The sequence below is a fragment of the Malaclemys terrapin genome, chromosome 5 (genome assembly GCF_027887155.1).
Source record: "Malaclemys terrapin pileata isolate rMalTer1 chromosome 5, rMalTer1.hap1, whole genome shotgun sequence".
Taxonomy (NCBI): domain Eukaryota; kingdom Metazoa; phylum Chordata; order Testudines; family Emydidae; genus Malaclemys; species Malaclemys terrapin.
This window is the reverse complement of record NC_071509.1, coordinates 131,780,437-131,801,226: the sequence shown is the minus strand read 5'-3', so window position 1 is coordinate 131,801,226 and position 20,790 is coordinate 131,780,437. Positions and strand designations below refer to the sequence as shown.

At 45.7% G+C, this 20,790-nt stretch overlaps 1 protein-coding gene and 1 long non-coding RNA gene across 2 annotated transcripts in view; both read left to right on the top strand.

Annotated features, from left to right (window-relative positions):
• GC (GC vitamin D binding protein) overlaps positions 1-7,040 on the top strand; it is a 43,952-nt gene extending 36,912 nt beyond the window's left edge. The window contains exons 12-13 of the mRNA XM_054030904.1: positions 4,602-4,689; positions 6,836-7,040. Of these exons, the coding sequence (XP_053886879.1) occupies positions 4,602-4,655 (54 nt within the window). The 3' untranslated portion in view covers positions 4,656-4,689; positions 6,836-7,040. The remainder of the gene's footprint in view (positions 1-4,601; positions 4,690-6,835) is intronic.
• Positions 7,041-11,226: 4,186 nt separating this feature from the next.
• Positions 11,227-19,049, top strand: LOC128838180 (uncharacterized). The gene is made up of 3 exons (XR_008445114.1): positions 11,227-11,498; positions 12,999-13,083; positions 16,009-19,049. It is a non-coding gene; the product is annotated as an uncharacterized LOC128838180 (long non-coding RNA).
• The last annotated feature ends 1,741 nt before the right edge of the window (positions 19,050-20,790 follow it).

The following is a 20,790-nucleotide window of genomic DNA, read 5'->3' as shown; positions in this document are numbered from 1 at the left end:
TAAACTTAATGCTTCTTACTTTCCTGGCAAATAGCCGGTAGCTCTACAAATAAGCCATCTTTATCAATGACCTGGAAGAAAACATAAAATCATCACTGATAAAGTTTGCACATGACCAAAAAATTTGGGGGAGTGGTAAATAATGAAGAGGACAGGTCACTGATTCTGAACTATCTGCTTGATAAACTGGTCACAAGCAAACAATATGCATTTTAATATGGCTAAATGTAAATGTGTACGTCTGGGAACAAAGAATGTAGGTCATGCTTAAAGGATGCTTGACTCTATTCTGGGAAGCAGTGACTCTGGAAAAGATTTGAGGGTCACAGTGGACAATCTGCTGAACATGCGCTCCCAGTGTGATGCTGTGGCCAAAAGAGCTAATGTCATACTGAGATGTGTAAACAGGGGAATCTCGAGGTAGGAGTGGAGAGGTTATTTGACCTGTGTGTGGCACCGGTGTGATCTCTGTTGGAATACTGAGTTCAGTTCTGGTGCCCACAATTCAAAAAGATGTTAATAAATTGAAGAGGGTTCAAAGAAAAGTCACAAGAATGCATCCGACGAAGTGGGCATTCACCCACGAAAGCTTATGCTCCAATACATCTGTTAGTCTTAAAGGTGCCACTGGACTCTGTTGCTTTTTACAGATCCAGACCAACACGGCTACCCCTCTGATAGAAATGTGAAGTGAATAATGGAGGATATTCACAGAAAGCAGATATATTTGGACCAGAAACCTCACTGAGAATTATGCTCCTCAAATCACAGCATAGAAAAAGCCCGTGTGACCTGTGTTCAGCCAAAAGTGCTCGGAATTAAGGGATGTGTAAATTAGCTGTGTCTCAGAGGTGATTTCTCTTGAAAGGGGACAAGGCAATGACTTCTTCTGCCCGCTTTAGTTTTAAGGCAGGGCTGCTAGTAGCTGAGGTTGATGGTGGGTGCAGTAAATTGAAGAGGGTTCAAAGAAAAGTCACAAGAATGCATCCGACGAAGTGGGCATTCACCCACGAAAGCTTATGCTCCAATACATCTGTTAGTCTTAAAGGTGCCCCAGGACTCTCTGTTGCTTTTTACAGATCCAGACAAACACAGCTACCCCTCTGAAGAATGATTAAGTGATTAGAAAACCTGCCTTATAATGATAGACTCAAGGAACTCAATCTATTTAACTTAACAAAGAGAAAGTTAAGGGGTGACTTGATTATAGTCTATAAGTACCTCCCTGGGGAACAAATAGTTAATGGACTCTTCAATCTAGCAGAGAAAGGTATAACATGAACCAATGGCTGGAAGCGGACACTAACAAATTCAGACTGGTAATAAGGTGTAAATTTGTAGTGGTGAGAGTAATTAACCATTGTAATAATCTACCTAGAGTCATAGAGGATTCTCCATCACTGACCATTTTAAAATCAAAGCAGAATGTTTTTCTAAAAGATCTGCTCTAGGAATTATTTTGGGGGAATTCTCTGGCCTTCGTTATTCAGTAGGTCAGACTAAATGATCCCAATGGTCCCTTCTGGCCTTAGACTCTATGAATATATGTGACTGCATTATGTTTCTCCTGGTTTTGGAAGGAATTGAGTAAGCCAGTTCTTGGCTCAAAGCTTGACAATTTTACTGTCACAAATATAGGGGCAAAGCTCGAGCCCAACATTCTGATTTTGTTGCCTTTTAATGAGAGATTGCCTGAATAAAATCACCTGGATTTGGCCCATATCAAGTCAAACATAAGCAGACAGAAATTATTTAAGATCTTGTTCATCACACATACTCTGTAAGGCCCTGATTCTGAAACTGGCGCCATGCAGGGAGATCCCTGAGCCCACATGGCACCTCACTGAAGTCCCGGGGGCTCCACACAGATGAAGGGGGTATGCTCACCCATAAAAGTTGCAGGATCAAGGCCAGAGGTTGGGAGCAGTGAGTGGTCAGAGTCTTGCCTTAGCATGATTAGGAGACAGCTCAGAGAATGTCTTCCATCTGCCCAAATACACCCCCAGCAAAGCTTGGTTAATCTCTTGACCTCTTGGATCCAGAAGCACCAGAGTAGCAAGCTAATTTGGGAACTCGATTGATTGATTGATTGATTGCCAACTGACAGAATTCTAGCTGGTGATAATCTGTCCACCTTCATCACAGCTTTAAGTGACCGCACAATAGGCAAACATTATATATTCCTTCAGTTTAGCCCATTGTTCCTGTTTGAGTTCATTGTGAGGTCTTGGAGGATAAACTACGACAGCCCAGTCAGTTGAGCGGTTTATAAAGTCCTTTTGGTTGATCATTTTTCCATGTGTGTATCCTCATGGCCCTCTCCTGGAGTTCTCCTTCCTGTGATCACTTTCGCATGTCTTTGATTTAGTAGGAAGTTGCCAACCAATTTCCCTTCTATTCCCTAATTCATACTGCTAAAAAATTACTTTTTCTGCCTCTTTTTGTTTTATGGCTTTTTTTTTTTTTTTTTTTTTTTTTGTCTTCTTGGCAACCATTTAAAATTGTCTGGGTATTGATGAGTATCCAGGCCGACAGGAGGACTTCCACAGTCCTTTCACGTAGGAGCTGAAATTTAGCACTGGATTGCCACTTCTTCCCCATACACATGAAACACAGGCCTAAATTACTCTCCATTGGTTGGGGTGTGTGTGTTTTTTTAATAGGATGCCTTTCCCTGGTACGTCTGACTTGTAAAATCATATAGACCCAAACGCTGTAGCTAGCTAAAAGGGCAATTTTTAGGAGCTTTAAAATAGACAATTGTTATGAGCAAGAGAATGGGCTTTATTTTAGGGTCTAGTGTGTGGTTGGGTCTGTTTCTGTTATATAGTAGTGTTTCTAAATCTCCCTGCATTCTCAGAGAGTACTTTGGTTTTCCTGACAGCTTTTTCCCTTATTACTTTTTTGGCCAAACTATGGCCTCGTAAGTAACGACTACTTATCTGCCCTGAGCACAGGGCACCCAATAGCTGTGCTGTCCTGTGAGCACACCAGGCAGTGAATTGTGATGGAGAGTCACGATTCATTTCCTGGTTCCCTCCTTTGGCTCAGGTGGAAAGGGGCCGGGGTGGAAAGGGAAGTAATCTGTGAGTGATCAATGCCAATAGTAAATTATTTCCCTTCTGCGTCTGCTGAGCTGCTCCGGTTGGGCAGATTCAAGGGTCTCCCTGCTCACCTGCTTAGGAAGGGAGGTAGCAAAGCTGTTCTCCTCACTGTACTGTGACCCAGACAGCCTGTGCAGTTGTTGTGTAAGGGGATGCCTTACCACCTAATCCAATCACTGGTGAGGTCTCCATGTCCCCTTGTGTTTGAACCAGTGTTCTGCGAAGCGTCATTAGCTGAGTTAGATTGTAAACACTTGGGTGCTTGGATCTCCTCTCTTCTGTGTTTGTGTAGCTCTGTTGCACTTTTCTGATGCTCTATAACAATAGAAGCGTGCTCAGAATAAACGATTCTCCTCATTGTCAGTCAGTCTGTTTTGTGTAGGATTTCCTGTTAAGAATACACAGTATTAAAATCACTTTGAATAAATATAAGCATTTCTTCTAATAGCTATAACCATCCGTCCTCTTTGTTACATGCTCTGTAGGTGGATAATTGCCTCGGATGCATTTATGCTTCCCCAGTGAGCATGGGATGCAAACTAACACTGTGGTTCATTTTCTGCTAGTAGAGCCTCACAGTGAGGGACAGAGACAGGTTCTATGTTTCTCTTTCCAAAACAGTCTGTCAAAAACCACAAGTGGAGCTGATCAGTATTTGCTCCTTTCGCACATCTATTGCTGTCACACCAGGACGCTGAGGCTCTGGGTTATTAAAGGCTGCATCCTATAATCTAACTAGACAAAAGCTAGCGGGGGGGGGGGGAGGTATTATTATTTCCAATTTACAGATGGGGAACTGCAAAACAGAAAGATGAAACTAGCTTACCCAAGGGCACACAAGAAGTAGACCCTGGATTTCCTGAGCGCCAAGCCAGTTCCTTAACCACAAGGCCTACCTTCTTCCAGTACTAGAATAGAAGGTCACTAGTCAGGCAGATCATCCATTTTGTTCATAGAGCATGATATTGCCCAATCAAGAGGGCCAGTACCTCACATAGGCACCGCTTACTTCCCTCAAAATAGAGCTTAAATGGGAGTTAAGTGACACATAGGCCTGGCGCTGGGCTCTACAGAGGAGTGAATTTCATCCAGAGTCTACTATCAAATTCCATCACAACCAAGAGTCTGGCTTGGTCCACACTGGGGCGGGGGATTGATCTAGGAAACGCAACTTCAGCTATGAGAATAGCGTGGCTGAAGTCAACGTTTCCTAAATCGAACTAAGTTTACTTACCGCGGGTCCATGTGGCGCAGGCAAGCTCCCCCGTCAACAGCGCTTCCTCCTCTCGGCGAGCAGGAGTTCCGCAGTCAACAGGGGAGCGCTTCTGGGATCGATTTATCGCGTACAGATGAGATGCGATAAATCGATCCCAGAAGATCGATCTCTACCCGCCGAATCAAGCGGGTAGTGTGGACCTAGCCTCTCCTTCCAACAGTCCTTTATTGCTTTTTAAATAGGCTACAGAATAATAATGGAATCTTTTGCCTCATTTTCAGATTAATGCTGAAGTTGGACACACATGTGACCACGATTCCTGCACGTTGATCTAGCTGTGGAAATGCAAACAAAAAAAAACCTCCTTAGGTAGGTGTCAAATCCGACATGGACTTTGTATGCAGGCAGTTTATAGTGCGTGATTTAATTGGTAAATGCTCTGTGGGACAAGGACAGGACTACTGAAGACTGAAACTGCGTGCTGCTATTTGTCAGGTCTTTACACAGATTGGGAGAATTAGAGAGCACAGTAAATGAATTGCTTGCCTTGGAATGGTGTTTAGGCAATTAGTGTGATTTTTTAAAATCCGCTTTTAGGCTTAGTCATTATAGTTTGAGATTTAAAAATGTATGAACATTGAGTACTCATTATGTGGTTTAGTATGTATCACTAAGGAATAAGCCCTGTCCCATCCCCCACCAACACTGAAGGCCCCTGGCAGCTAAACTCGAGGACTTGGGTTGAGCAAGGGGAGTGTGATTTGGAGTGGGAGCTTAATCCTGCCTCTCCTTCAGTGCTGGTGAACCGCACTGGTGAACCGCAATACATTCGCCCAGGGCACCTGGGAGTCGGGGAAGGACAGTCACAACAGAGCACTGCAGAAGCTAACTAGAGTTATAACTTGTGTGCTGCACATAACTCAAATCTTGTCCATACACAACGTTCTTCCACAATTCGTTGGGAGAGAATTCATAGAGTGGCTCAGCTTACTGCAAGTGCTAAGAAGCATGGGATGTGCCCTAGAAGTCTTCGTACCTCATGTCAATGAATATAGTGCCACCCTGGATGCAGCAACTCAAGTATTATTTCAGTGTGGCCATTCTCACTCAAGCTAGGATAACTCAAGACCAGTAACTGAAGTGTACGTAACTTAAGTGAAGTCTGCCATGAAGACATAGCGAGGGTAATGCTAAAGAGGAAACTGATGTATGGGGCCAGATCCTCAAGCTGGTGTAAATCACTGTAGCTCCATATAATTCAATAGGGTTCTACCAATTTACATCAGCTGAGGAATAACCATCGTTGTTCTGTCACAATCCTGACTTGAATCAAGATCTTTCCTGTCTTCACAAAATATATTTCTTCACAGGACTGTATTATTTTTAAGACTTAACATTTATGTTCTGAAAGGGACATAACATAAACAATGTGCTTGGGTCATATTGTTCCTTGTATAAACACAAAAAAAACAATTCTAATATTTTTTTTTTCTTTTGATCATTTTGCTGACAGAATGCAGAGTTTGCCAGGAAGCATTTTGAGTCAAGAGTCATCCAATCAATTGACTGGTTGAGTTACTTAGAACGTAATAATCATTCTTTCCACCTCAGTCTATGTGATTGCATGTTGGAGAAAAACAACCGTTATTCTTTGTTCCAGTCACTATTTTACTTGAGATCGGCCCAAACTTAACCCCTGCTCCTAACGCACCCATACTTTGGGGAAGTTTGTATCCTAATCCAAACATCATGGCTCAGCTCAATGTCTGCCTTATAATTATTTTGATCATTTGTTTAGTTTGACTGATAAGCTAACATTGGAAAAAACCAACAGCAGAAAGAATTTCTAGCCTGCTTTGATCCTGGTTTAGAAGCTAGACTTAATCCGGATTTAAAAGCAATGATTCCATGTTTAGCACCTTTACTGATCTTTACTAGTGTTTGTTCAATCTTTCATCCAGAGGTTTCAAAGCCTTTGTAACCAAAGAGGAGGAGAAGGAGGTGTATAATTTTTACCAATGGGGATAGAGAGGGTAAGTGACTTGCCCAAGGTTGCAGAGCAGAACAGCCGGGAATAGAACCTAACTTTCTCTATGAGGGTGACAGGGTTTGAAATGAGAGGTAAACGTGCCACACTCTCCATTGTTAATAAATCAATTCTCAAAATTGGCAGCTGACGTTTCAGGCTGGGATTCTCAAAGCTGCCAATGGGAGTTAGGCACCCAAATCCCAGTAAATTTCAGGAGGAGTTGCATGTCTAGCTTCCACTGATCCCTTTGACTATTTCTCCCCTTCATGCAATGTTTCATGGGCCTTTTACAGAACTAAGCAATGTATATTTGATACATGGAAATCCTTTTTACACTTTACCCAGCAAACTGTACCAGCAAGTTCCTTTCAGCCCTACAACACTGCAGTCCAGGTTACGTGAGAGAAACAGAACACTTAATGAATTCCTTTGGATTACTCATTTCTGTAAACATCATAACCTTTGGTAATTGTTTCACCTTTGTAGGCACAAAGTGAAAACAGCAATTAAAAGGAAGAATGATCCTCCATTCATGGTGATGCATGAAGACCTCTGCTTTTCCTGAGTCACAAGAACTAAGAGCTTGAATCAATCTCACGGCTTCTTATCTATTACTACAGCAATGTGACCAGTGTATATTGCACCCTCAATAAAGGCTTCATGAGCACCTCCTTGCAGGTGATCAGGTTAACACAGGGGCATGTTTAAATGGAAAATCCATACTTGCAAACACTGAGGCTAGGTCTACACTACCCGCCTGAATCGGCGGGTAGAAATCGATCTCTCGGGGATCGAATTATCGCGTCTCGTTGGGACGCAACAATCGATCCCCGAATCGATGCTCTTACTCCACCAGCGGAGGTGGGAGTAAGCGCCGTCGACGGGGAGCTGCGGAGGTCGATTTTGCCGCCGTCTTCACAGCGGGGTAAGTCGGCTCCGATAGGTCGAATTCAGCTATGCTATTCGTGTAGCTGAATTTGCGTATCTTAAATCGACCCCCCCTCCCCCCGTAGTGAAGACTTGCCCTGAGATGAAGTCTCTTTTCAGTTAGATTGGACCAGATCCCCACTGCTATACAGCAGATCCCTGACTTCAGTGGAGCTACCCCCATTTATATCAGCTGATGATCTGACCCAACTGAGGACAGAAGTTCTCTTTCCAGTTTCTATTCCAGCTTCCACCAGAACTTTTGTCATGGAAAACCATTTTTTATTTTAACAACTCAAGGGAAAACAGAGCGTGTGACGGGGCAGCTGCCACTCACTTTCTGGCAAAGGGTTAATAGCAGCCCTTGAAGTAGTGGCACAGAACCCAGCCAATCAGAGGCTTAGAAGCCACCAATCAGGGCCAGGCTGGACCCTATAAGAAGGGCTGCAGGACAGAGAGGAGCTCAGTCTCTCCCTGGAGCTTGAGGAAGAAGTACCTGGGACAGAGCAGTGCTGGGCAGGGTCAGGGGAGCAAGCAGAGCTCCAGCCTGGCTGGCTCACAGACTGCAGCCTTGATACAGGGGCCGAGTAGTGCTGGGGCTATGGGGAAGTGGCCCAGAGAAAGCAGGTAGTGGCAGAGGGGAAGGAGAGGCAGTGAGCGGCTGCCAGCTATAGGGTTCCTGGGCCCCCCCTCCCCTTTGCCCCATTGGCTGCTGAAGGAAGTGGCCAGCCAAAGGACTGCAGTTTGCCCCTGAGCGAGGGGCTGGACTAGGGGTTGCAGTTTTCCACTGTGGCGAAAGGCCGGGCGAAGGACTGCCGGTTCCCCCGGAAGTGGGGAGACAACGGAGTCAGGGTACAGATAGCAGAGACAGTGCAGCAGTGACGGAGAGTGAGACACCACAAGAGGAAGGTGCCCTACTGATGGACAGAGCTAATTCAGTGTCAGGAAAGAAGCTCAGCCTGCATTCTGAAACATGTACATATTAATTGCTACAGCAACCAGTGCCGGTCAAGGAGCCGTACAGTACTGAGTTCCCATTAGACTTTCTGAAACTGATCCCTAGCAGGACGTGACCTGTTTTGTGCTGTCCCAGCATTGCAAAGCAGTCATAAAGCAGTGGATTGACCATGGCAGATGGGAATGTAACAGGGCAGCCTGCCCCTTTTAAGGCCTTGGCCCAGGGGTATGTGGCTGGCCAGCCCCACCCCACCACGGCTGAACAGGGTGTCGGACTGCAGAGGAAGAAAGCCCAGCAGTAAGGGGATGAGTGAAGGAGTGTGGACTGACAACTCTTTCCTGAGACCCAAAGCCCTTTCTACTGGGCTGCCTGAGGAAATGAGCCAGGGGACAGCAGAGACTCTCCTGCTGGAAGAACTAAGGGAAAGCATCTGCAGCTGTCAGGTCTTTCTTGGTAAGGGTGTGGGGAAGGAGTCTGAGTTAGCCCAGGTCTAGCGGCCAACTGAGAGGGCCAGGGGATTGCGCGGGACTATTGTGGACTTCTGGAGCTAAGGGGGGAACAAAGAGGACTATGCACAGACCCTAATGAGAGGCTATAGAGGACCCCTTGAGTCAAGGGGAAGAAGGAATGTGGTGAGTCCTGATTGGGAGTGGGGGAGAAGTAGTGACAGGGAGGAAGAAGTACTGATAGGCCTGAGCGTGAGGCCTGTGGACACTGGTACCCTGGAAGGCATTGGACTAAGTCATTGAAGCAGTCTGGAAGGCATTTGTGGCTGAGTGGAGTCACAAAAGAGAAGGGGAAACTGAGGCTGCAATGTCCCACTACACTGTGAGGTGGCACTTGGTGGCACTGAGATTTGTAACAGGGAACTTCTGGTTGCTGAACTTCTTTTTGCACAAACTATTTGTCAGATAATGGCAAATAAACAAACCATTTAAAACAAATCACAAACTGCTCATGGACAAAGGACTAATTCATTGGGTATTTTACTCACCGCAGATCATTCAACCACATCTAGCCACAAGCCTAGCTGCAGAGAATGGACATAAATGCAGGTGTAGGGCTGCCAAATTTTGTGGACAACAGCAGAGCTCCAGCCCAGACTTCTCGAGTTTGCCTACCTGTGTCCACGGGTAATCACTTAAGCATTTCCTCAACCATTAAAGCAAACTTAGGGCCAAAGTCTCAAAAGATCAATCAAAATGTTCAGGGTGAAGGCAGGGCCGCCCAGAGGGGGGGGGGCAAGTGGGGCAATTTGCCCAGGCCCTGGGCCCCGCAGGGGCCCCTATGAGAATATAGTATTCTATAGTATTGCAACTTTTTTTTATGGAAGGGGCCCCTGAAATTGCTTTGCCCCAGGCCCCCTGAATCCTCTGGGTGGCCCTGGGTGAAGGAGTATGTGTGTACAATTTCCAGGAAAAAAATTGCAAATGAAATCTGGCCCTTAAAACTATCCAGAATAATGCACCACATCTCCAACAGATGGCACTTATGCTTTAAGAAAGAGGAAAATCCACATTGGAAAAGTGAGGAGCTATTAATGAGAACTTATGCTCCCTATACAGTTATCAAACTGGGTGGGTTGCACTTATTTTATCTACTTCGCAGATAAGTCAGTTAGTAGATACGGTTTGCTCAGAGCACATACATTACATGGACATCGCAGAAGTACTATGTTATCCTTAACAGTCCTCTCATGGGATCTTCCATATGAAAGCAGGTGCATGGACACTTTATATTGAATATGAGCCATGTAATGATACCCACCCAATTTAAGAAGATGCCACAGACTCAAGAATTGACCATGGCATTGTCCAAACCAAGGCTCAAGGCCCCAAGAAACGTTGAGCGTCACCAGATGACAAATGGAAGACACTGGCAGTGTTTTGAAACATAAAACGTTATCAACCGTCAGTAGTTAAAATAGAACTTCTTCCAAAATCTGTCCAAACACGATTCACGTAGTAAGAGGTAAGGCCTATTTAAAGTCCCCAGCCAGAATTGGTTGACTATCAGATGACCCCTTGAAAGGAAAGGTCAGCCCTCAAGTTAGCCCAGGATAGAATTCATGGTGAGTGTAGCACGGGGGGCGTGACCACCACCTTAGGCCAGGAGGCCTGTGTTAATCTAGCGTCCTCCAAAGATAGGACGCTAGACCCTGTACTGCTCTGCCCTGCCTGCAGGCTGGAGCCTTAGACTGCGTGGTGCCCCGCCCCACCGAAGGGTCTGGGCCCCCATAGACTGTTTAGTGCTCTGCCTTGCCTGAGGCCTGAGCCCCCACAGACTGTTTGGTGCCCCATCCTGACTGAGAGCTTGGCTCCCAGACTATTGACTGCTCTGTCCTGCCTGTAGGCCAGAGCCATAGACTGTTTGGGGCTACCCCTGGCCTGAGGGCTTGAGCCCCAGAGCCTGACTGGGGCCCAGCCCGGTCAGAGGGCCTGGGCACCAGAGACAGCTAATTTCCCACTTTTCCAGACTGCCTTCTTAGGAACGAGACAGCGAGGAGTTGTGGCCTCCCTCCAAGGCTGACAGGGAGGGACAGCCACGCACTCCAACAGTGAGCCATAAGGGTCTGCGGTGTATTTTAACCTTTGACTTGTTCCTCTCGGTAGCGGGGTGGTTACCCCGCTCCTGCCCTGAAGGGCTTAAAACAGCCCTGGGGGAAGGTTGTGGCTGACAGCTGCTAAGCTGGGCTGATTGGGAAGCAACTGCAGCTGGGCCACACTCCAATCAGGCCTCAGCTGGCCCTATATAAAAAGGCTGTGAGCCAGAGGCTAAGCAGTCTCTCTGCCTTCAGAGGGAGAAGGGCCTAGCTGCAGGGAGCTAGAGACAGAGTACCTGAGTGGAGCAGGGCTGGGGAGTTCCAGCCTGGAAAGCCCCCGGCTGTGGCCTAGCAGAGGCCAAGGGGTACTGGGGGTTGCAGAGGGCAGCCCAGGGGTAGGCCAAGGCAGCAGGTCCAAACCCAACCTTGCCAGTGATGAGTAGGCTGATACTGCAGTCTGCCCCAGGGCATGGGGCTAGATGATGACTGGCAGTAGCCTTATACTGAGGTGAGGTGGGGATAGTGGGTGGGGGTTCCCTGAGGAGAGGAGACCCTAAGACTGAGGGGTTACTGCCAGGGGGCAGCACCCCAGGTACAAGGGCACCATGGTCCACGGAGGGACATGGGGGCCAGAGGACAGGTGGACCACCGGCCTGCAGAGGGTGCTCCAGGATGCTGGAAGAGCTAATTCCCATGGATGACCAGCAGGAGGCGCCACAGGGGTAAGTCCGCTCCTCTCCACTCTCCAACTGCTTGGCTGACGCTGTGCATTTCTCTCTGCTGGCACGAAGAGCCACAGCTCTTCAATGGGCCTGAGCAGGACTCCCTGGGAGGGGCTTTGTTAGCCCTAAAATGGCTAACACTGGGAGGTGTGGCTGACTACATAGTCATCAGATTGCTCTCATCATATAGCCCTGAGAAGGGCTTTTATTAATGGAAAGGGAGATGATGTGCTCATGGTGCCCCTCCCCAGGACATTATCACAAGATAATAAGAGATGGTGGCATAAACATAATGCCGGATCATCAGCGGGTGAAACTCAGGGAAGCTCCACTGACTGCTCTGGCCATTGTGGGTGGGCTGCACCCCTGAGAATCAAGCCACGTGTTTAGGTGCCCCCGCCAAAGCTTGGAAAAATTGGCCATAATATGTTACCCCTTTATCCAAAAGCACTGACGTTCCAGAGGTGCCTACCCATCAGCCCTGAATGAGGACATACCCCGGAAACTCTGAAGTAGGATGAGTGCCCATTCCAAGGGCAAAGCATGGCTTGGTTTTATCCTGAGACAGGAAAAACCAGGCAAGAGCTGAGAGTGACAGAAAAACTTGTGAGCACCCAGAGAAGCATGAAGAATGGACCCTAGCAATGGACTTAACTTAGCACTGACTTCAAAGCAGGCACTTAGGTGCTTAAAGTTACAAACAAGCTTAAACACTTGCTAGGCCCACCCTTTAACCCCACAGTCTCTGCCTGGTCCTGTGCAGTGTCTCTCTCACTAGGAATAGCAGAGCAAAAGCCAAGAAATTGTCAGGCAAAGTCCCATGATCCCACCGTGTCCTGCTTACATTTAAAATTAAGAGGGTTTTTTTTGTTGTTTTTGTTTTTTAAAGTTTGAGAACGCAGGGCTATCGTGGGAGCCACAGCACATTAACCCAACGGAAGAAAGCAGTGTCCAGGAGACTGCAAAGGCAGTAATCTGGTAAATGACCTGATCACAGGGGCGGCTCTGTTTTTTGTCGCTCCAAGCACAGCAGTAAGGCAGGCTTCGGCAGCATGCCTGCGGGCGGTCCGCGGTCACGCGGATTCGGCGGCGTTTCTGTGGGTGGTCTTCCAGTCCCGTGGCTTCGGCGTACTTGCCGCCGAAACCGCGGGACTGGCCGCCGGTGGACCTCCCGCAGGCATGGCGCCGAAGGCCGCCTGACTGCCGCCCTCACAGCGACTGGCACGCTGCCCCCCACGGCTTGCCACCGCAGGCACGCACTTACTGCACTGGTGCCTGGAGCCGCCCCTGCCTGATCAGCAGCCCCTCCCAATATAATCAGTTTTTAGGGCTAACAGAAGCCTTTCCAATGGGTTCCTGTTCAGCTTCTACCCACCCCCTTTAATATCTCCTTGAAGGCTTTGTAAAATAATCTGTACCTTTCCAAACCTGCCAGTTAATTTGAAAAACACCAGCATTACCAATCAGAGTCTGTTCTGTTAGATCATTTCCATTTTGCAGGGGAATGAAAAGGCACTTTGCATTCTGCAATGGATTCCATGCCCACAACTGACCTTGATGCAGAGGACAGGCTGGTTACTAGAGGGTACGTGAGAGATCTACCTATCTTTCTAAAAACGATTTATTTCCCGTGCATGGGATGTAGTTGGCCTTTATGACAACCTGAAGAGCTCAGGTTTGCCTTTCCCATGCTCTCCCCCACTAGACAACTGCTCCACTATCAGTTCAACCACTAGATAAGGAAACTCCATCCAAGATAACTAGGGCTGTCAAGAGATTAAAAAAAATTAATCGCAATTAATTGCGCGATTAATCACGCTGTTAAACAATAATAGAATGCCATTTATTTAAATATTTTTGGATGTTTTTTACATTTTCAAATATATTATTTCAATTACAACACAGAATACAAAGTGTACAGTGCTCACTTTATATTTATTTTTATTACAAATATTTGCACTGTAAAAAACAAAAGAAATAGTATATTTCAATTCACCTAATACAAGTACTGTAGTGCAGTCTCTTTATCATGAAAATTAAACTTACAAATGTAGAATTATGTATAAAAAATAACCGCATTCCAAAATAAAACAATGTAAAACTTTAGAGTCTACCAGTCCACTCTGTCCTACTTCAGCCAAACAAGTTTGGTCACAATTTGCAGGAGATAATGCTTCCCACTTCTTGTTTACAATGTCACCTGAAAGTGAGAACAGGCATTTGCATGGCACTGTTGAAACCGGCATCGCAAGATATTTACATGCCAGATGCACTAAAGATTCGTATGTCCCTTCATGCTTCAACCACCATTCCAGAGGACATGCATCCATACTGATGACAGGTTCTGTTTGATAACGATCCAAAGCAGTGTGAACTGACCCATGTTCATGTTCATCATCTGAGTCAGATGCCACCAGCAGAAGGTTGATTTACTTTTTTGGTGGTTCGGGTTCTGTAGTTTCCACATCGGAGTGTTGCTCTTTTAAGACTTCTGAAAGCATGCTCCACACCTTGTCCCTCTCAGATTTTGGAAGGCACTTAAGATTCTTAAACCTTGGGTCGAATGCTGTAGCTATTTTTAGAAATCTCACATTGGTACCTTCTTTGCGTTTTGTCAAATCTGCTGTGAAAGTGTTCTTAAAACAAAGATGTGCTGGGTCATCATCTGAGACTGCTATGACATGAAATATATGGCAGAAAGTGGGTAAAACAGAACAGGAGAAATACATTTCTCCCCCAAGGAGTTCACAAATTTAATTAACACGCACCATCAACATGGAAGCATGTCCTCTGGAATGGTGGCTGAAGCATGAAGGGGTATACGAATGTTTAGCATATCTGGCACGTAAATACTTTACAACACTGGCTACAAAAGTGCAGGCAGTGGTATCTCCCGTAAATGTAAACAAACTTGTTTGTCTTAGGGATAGGCTGAACAAGAAGTAGGACTGAGTGGACTTGTAGGCTCTAAAGTTTTACATTATTTTGGTTTTTTTGAGTGCAGTTATGTAACAAAAAAATCTACATTTGTAAATTACACTTTCACGATAAAGAGATTGCACTACAGTACTTGTATGAGGTGAGTTGAAAAATACTATTTCTTTTATCACTTTTACAGTGCAAATATTTGTAATAAAAATAATATAAATTGAGCAGTGTACACTTTGTATTCTGTGTTTTAGTAGAAATCAATATGTTTGAAAAGGTAGAAAAACATCCACAAATATTTAATAAATTTCAGTTGGTATTTTATTGTTTAACAGTGCGACTAATCACGTTTAATTTTTTTAATGCAGTTAATTTTTTTGAGTTAATCGCATGCGTTAACTGTGATTAATCGATAGCCCTAGAGAGAACTAATAAAGCCAAATTAGATAAGAGCCATCACTTAAGGAAACTCATTAGTTCCAACAACAATGCCCCTATCCCAGAGGCATCCTGTTAGCTTTGTAATATCTTTGATTTGTCCACTAGATGGTGGTAGATTTCCTCTGTTAGAGCTGCCGCTTTACTGCTGATCCATTGCCTGTTGTTTTCACTTGGCAATGAGATAAGGTGTGTGCTTAGAACAGATTTGAGCTCATGCCTGTGGATACCGAGGAGAGAGGCTGGTTCCTTTGCCATGCTGCTCTCAATTTTTTATAGAAACCTGGTCTGCAATTGGTTTGTCGCATACACATAGGCCTCGCAGCTCTTAGACCCTGTCAAGTGATCAACATACAAAGCATGACTGTAGGGATGCATAAAGGCTTCTCATGATGGACAGCTCTTATCTTAGACCAGAGATCAAACCCATCCCCTCTCCTCTTTTCACGAGTGTTCTCACTCAGATCACAAGGGCTGTCTGCCTCACTGGCGTCTGCTGAACGAAGGAGCGTGAGACTTGGGCCAGCAGTGCATTGTGTCTTTAAGCAGGAGTAGCAGCAGAAGTTCTATTCCCCATGTGACTGCCTGTCCCTGAGGCAAGGAAGCAGGGGATGAAAGGGAGCCCATGGATCAGACTGCTGGGAAGATCCAGGCCCTCTCGTTCCTTGCTGTTAAGTGAAAGCGCTCTGGGCCTGATTCTCCTCCCAATTGCCTCTTGCGGCGTCAGTTACACCAGGGCAAAAATGAATGTACAACACTATCCAAATGCCAATAGCACACATCAGTGCAGCTGTAAATGACTCCACAAGGAATCAGACGCTATATTTTAGAGGTGCTGGATACATAAAGAATTCTTTGTGTTGTCTTAAAAGCTGGGTATATATTTTTTACATATCCGGCTTACCTGGCTTCTTCTGGGAGAGGGACTTTAGCCCCTTCTAAAGTTAGTCAACGGCCACAAATGACATGCAAACTGGATTTCAACTTCAACACATTACAATTGGAGGGTCCTGTCTCTGCTAGTCCCATTGCGGGGTTAGGGGAGGTCAGGGCATCATTGGGGTTATGCACAAGACTATAGTCTTGACATTTGCAGTTTCTCATCTAATCTTCTACTTTCTGTTCTAATCCCCATATTTTACAGTGACTGAGCAACTAAACGACTTACAGGAGATTTGCTGATGACACAAATATGTGTGGATTTCAACCAATTCTATGCAATCGGCTTTCACTGTGACCAGGGGGATCCTTCCTGGGACTTACTGCTGACAAATGTAATGGATTTTTCACAGTTCTGTGGGGACTGGGGAGAATTAGAATATAACTGGTTAAAAGGCCATATGAAAAGCTCTAAATTCACTTGCATTCACCACACCCGATAAGTCCCAAGTTAGTGAAGTACCATATATTGTATCCAATCATTATCTGCCTTATGAGAGGAGACTTGAGGAACTTGGCTTGGTTAGCCTAACAAAACAAAGGCTGAGGGGAGATATGATTGCTCTCTATTAATACATCAGAGGGATAGATACCAGCGAAGGAGAGGAGTGATTTTAAGTTAAGCACCAATGTGGACAAGAACAAATGGATATAAACTGGCCATCAACACATTTGGGCTTGAAATTACACAATGGTTTCTGACCAGCAGAGGAGTGAAGTTCTGGAACAGCCTTCCAAGGAAGCAAAAAACCTAAGTTGTTTCAAGACTGAGCTTGATAAATGTATGGAGGGGATGGTATGATGAGGTTGCCTACAATGGCATACGGCCCATCCATGTCCGTTATCAGCAAATATCTGCAACAGCTGGAGATGGGACACTAGATAGGAAGGTTTCTGAGTTACTACACAGATTTCTTTACAGGTGTCTGGCTGGTGGGTTTCACCCACTTGCTCAGGGTCTAACTGATCGCTATATGGGGTCAGGAAGTAATTTTGCCCCAGGTTAGATCAGCAGCTACCCTGCAGAGGGGGCATTGCCTTCCTCTGCAGCCTGAGGCGTGGGTCACTTGCGGGTTTGAATTAGAGTAAATGGTGGATTCTCTGTAACTTTAAGTCTTTAAATCAAGATTTGAGGACTTCAGTAACTCAGCCAGACTTTATGGACCTTTTACAGGAGTGGATGGGTAAGGTTCTGTAGCCTGCAATGTGCAGGAGGTCAGACTGTGATCATGATGGTCCCTTCTGACCTTAAAGTCTATGAATCTGAGTCAATTACATAGATTAATTTACTTGTGGAAATGCATAGTTTCCTTGACAAGATTGGACACCCAAAGGCTACCAGACGACTGGGAAAACAGAATGTATAACCTACAGAAATTGATACCTAGATCTTATACAGCAGTTTTCATCCATGGATCTCCAAGCACTTCCCAACGGATGATCAGTAGCGTTATCCTGATTTGACAGGTGGGAACATGGAGGCACCGTGTCTTGCTCAAAGTCACACAGCAGACCCATGGCAAATCCAGGAATAGAACTCCAGTGTCCTGAGTCCCAGACCTGATGTGTGAGCATGGTATCGTGTGAAAAACAACTGTACTGGAGCCAGCTCCTCAGCTGATGTAAATTGGGACTGCTTTACTGAAGTCAACTGAGCGATGCTGACTTGCATCCTCTGAGGCTCTGGGCCAATGTTTTCTGTGTAAATTCCATAACTTGAGAAATGAGAGGGAAAAACCGCTAGCTTCCAAACTCAGAGGAATGATTGTTACAGCCCAGGAATCTGATCAAATAAAAACGCTAGCATCGGCAGGAGGACCCGAGAAACTAATCCTCTTGATTATAAGGTTAGAAACGGTTGATACTGCTGTTGTGGCAGATCATATTGTGTCTATGATCCAGTGTAGGGAGCAAGTCTTTGATAGAGTTCCAAGTGACAGACCTCTTCTCAAAGTATAAGCTGGAGGGATCAGATAAGTGTCGGAACTAGAACCGGACAAAGAATTTGTGATCAGCCAGGGAAAAGAAAGGGGAATATTAAGGGGGAGATATTAAGTTCCACAGTTGCAGAGCGGTGACTTATTGGCTTAAATTATCAAAAGTGACTAGTGTTTTTTGGATGCGTCAGTTTTTGGTGCCAGACTGAGCCCTTAAAGGGGTTTGATTTTCTGACAATGGAGGCCGAGGACTTTCTGAAAACCAGGCCCCTTTGAGGTGTGTCACCCAAAATCACGAGTCGCTTTTGAAAACGGAGGCTACGTCTCTTTGCCATTTGACTCCCATTAAATTGCACCACCATGAAAATGCAGTGTATACACAGGTAATGCCAGCTGGTCCTCTAGAGCAGTGGTTCTCAAAGTAGGGCCGCCGCTTGTTCAGGGAAAGCCCCTGGCGGGCTGGGCCGGTTTGTTTACCTGCCGTGTCCACAGGTTCGGCTGATCACGGCTCCCACTGACCGCAGATCGCGGTTCCAGGCCAATGGGGGCTGCAGGAGGTGGCACGAGCCAAGGGACGTGCTGGCTGGACCCAGTAACTTCTGCCTCCTACCACTCCCAGCAATAACAGTGCTTCTCGTTCCTCTCTGCCCCTTCTTTCACTGCTCCCACTAAATGCCACTTCTTTGGCTGACATTTACATCCAATCAGTCCAGCATGTGATCTCAGCAGGTCTGGCTGTTCCTGGCAAGCCTCACACGTTATGTTTTCCCCAGGTGTTCCAGAATGTATAACAGTCTGCTGCCAGGAGCACACAAGTTTTGAAGATGCCAACTGAACTATCAGAGGGTGTTTCATTATGGGTCAAATCCTGTACTCCTTGCAATCAATAGGAAAAGTTATTTTTACTTCAACAGGACCAGGATTTGGTCTTTATTGGGACTCCACGATGGGTTTCATGGGATATCAGAAAGATCCAGGGACTCTTGGAGGGTTGGGAGGAGCACTTACCTAAACCAATCATGTCCTGATTCAAATTCACTTCTGTGCTTGGGCGGAGGTTCAGATTAGTTCCTAGCCTTAATTTACCCGGCCTTAATTCAAAGGGTATCTCCCCAGGGCTTGCCCTGGCCCTGCTCTCTTTCAGCCTGTCATTATACAGCTATAACTGTAAATTTATACTCTGTGCCCTAATGATTAAACCCAGATGAGTCAGCATGACAGATGGGAAAATTGCATTAAGCAAAATGTAACTGAATTTGGATCTGCTTTATAATGTGATAAATAAAATCAACGGACGCGCAGGTGGTAATATGCGTTGCCTTTTCATAAGGGGAACGAAGAACAAAGGGGACAGAATTCAGTCCCAAGAAGCAAACTCTGAAAGGGGCATAGGAATACGGGCTAGAATTAGAGAACTGATTTAAAACTAATCAAAGAGCCAAGTCCTCCTCAGAGATCTAAATCTCAGTGAGCATCTCGGCATGGTTCAGGGAGCAATACCAACAGTCATGCCAGGAGCAAAACAAATAGCCCGGGGGTGTTAAGGGAGCAGTCACATGTGTTTGACCATAGCATAGCTACGCTGGGAAACTTTTAAGTGTAATTTGGGTCTCAGGCAATGGCTGGGCCTGTACAGCTCTGCTAATGAATGAAGAGGACACAGGGAGCTTCTTCCACCCCAGCATGCAAGTGCATGAAACGGTCCTAATTTGTCTGCCAGGTGCTGGGGAATGCATTGGGGAGGGTGGTAATGATTGAAGTTGACGGCGGTTATATCTGTGCTTCATGGCACAGAGGGAGTAACTGTGTGGAATGGGACCCTCCTATTCGTGACCTTACTCCAGTGTCTGTAATTCCCTTGTTCATGTTGCTAAGCAGCATGTTCATCCACAGACAACTCTACTCTGGTGAGTGGGGATTGAGTCCTGCCCCCAGGACAAACCTCACCTGCCTGAACACAGGGAGTGGCAATCCAGGGAGGAGGGAAGCCCCAGCCTTCCTTGAGAGGAGCTGTGGTTGGCTCCCCTCTTGCTCCGCAGACAGCGTGTGTGGGTGATTGCAATTAATTGTACCTGAAATTAATGCTGGTTGAAAGTGCTAGCCGTTAAACATACAGGGAGAGATTTTAAACAGCCCATAGGGGAGTTAGGTGTTGATTCTCAGTGACTTTCAGTGGGACTTGTACTCCTAAATCCCTTAGGCTCCTCCCTAATTAGCTGGTAATTAGATAGTTAGAGTTCAAACTGCTAAGACCACAGGAAATTGCACTTGCAAAATGGAGTCTGTTTGTAGAGCAAGTCCTTTGGGTGAAGGCCACTGGTTATAAATTTCACAACTCCACTGTTCAGGCATCAATACAATGTTTCCTGACCATAATGCATTACCTGAGATACAAGATGAAATAAGTTCTCATTGAGTCATGTTTGTTTGCAGTCTCAGCCGTGCGCCCAAAGAAAATTCCATTTGTCATTTGAAAGTAAATAGTCACCATCGTTTATTAAAATAATGATATTCCTGCAATCTCATTTCACATAAAGGTAGTTCAAAGTCTGAGACGAATGACTCTGCTTATCCGGGCAGTAAACGATAACGCGCCAGAGTTGTAAATACCACAATCTTTGAACTCTGACATGGTATAATTATTTGCAGAGCTTGAATGGAGCATGAAATTAAGATGCATGTGCCATTCTTCCATGTTACCCAACCTTGGGCAAAGTGTTGTAGCGTCACTCTGCCATAGTAAAGATCCCAGTACTAATCTAAGTTTTTACAGGGCTTTTCTTCCCCATGACATCAACGCCTTTCTGCAAAAAGATGTAACGTCTATATATATATATACCCGATCGTTCTCTTGATTAGATGTGTGTTCTTCTTACTGACAGCCATGGACCAGATCCTCAGCTGGTGTAAATTGGCAAGACCCACTGAGTGAGGATCTGACCCACTGGTGCACATTGTTTTGGATAAGGTGTAAAACTGGTTGCTTATAGTGGTTAAGTATCCTTAGTGGCTTTTTGTAAGGGTAAGGGTGTGAGGCCCAGGGTTCTAGC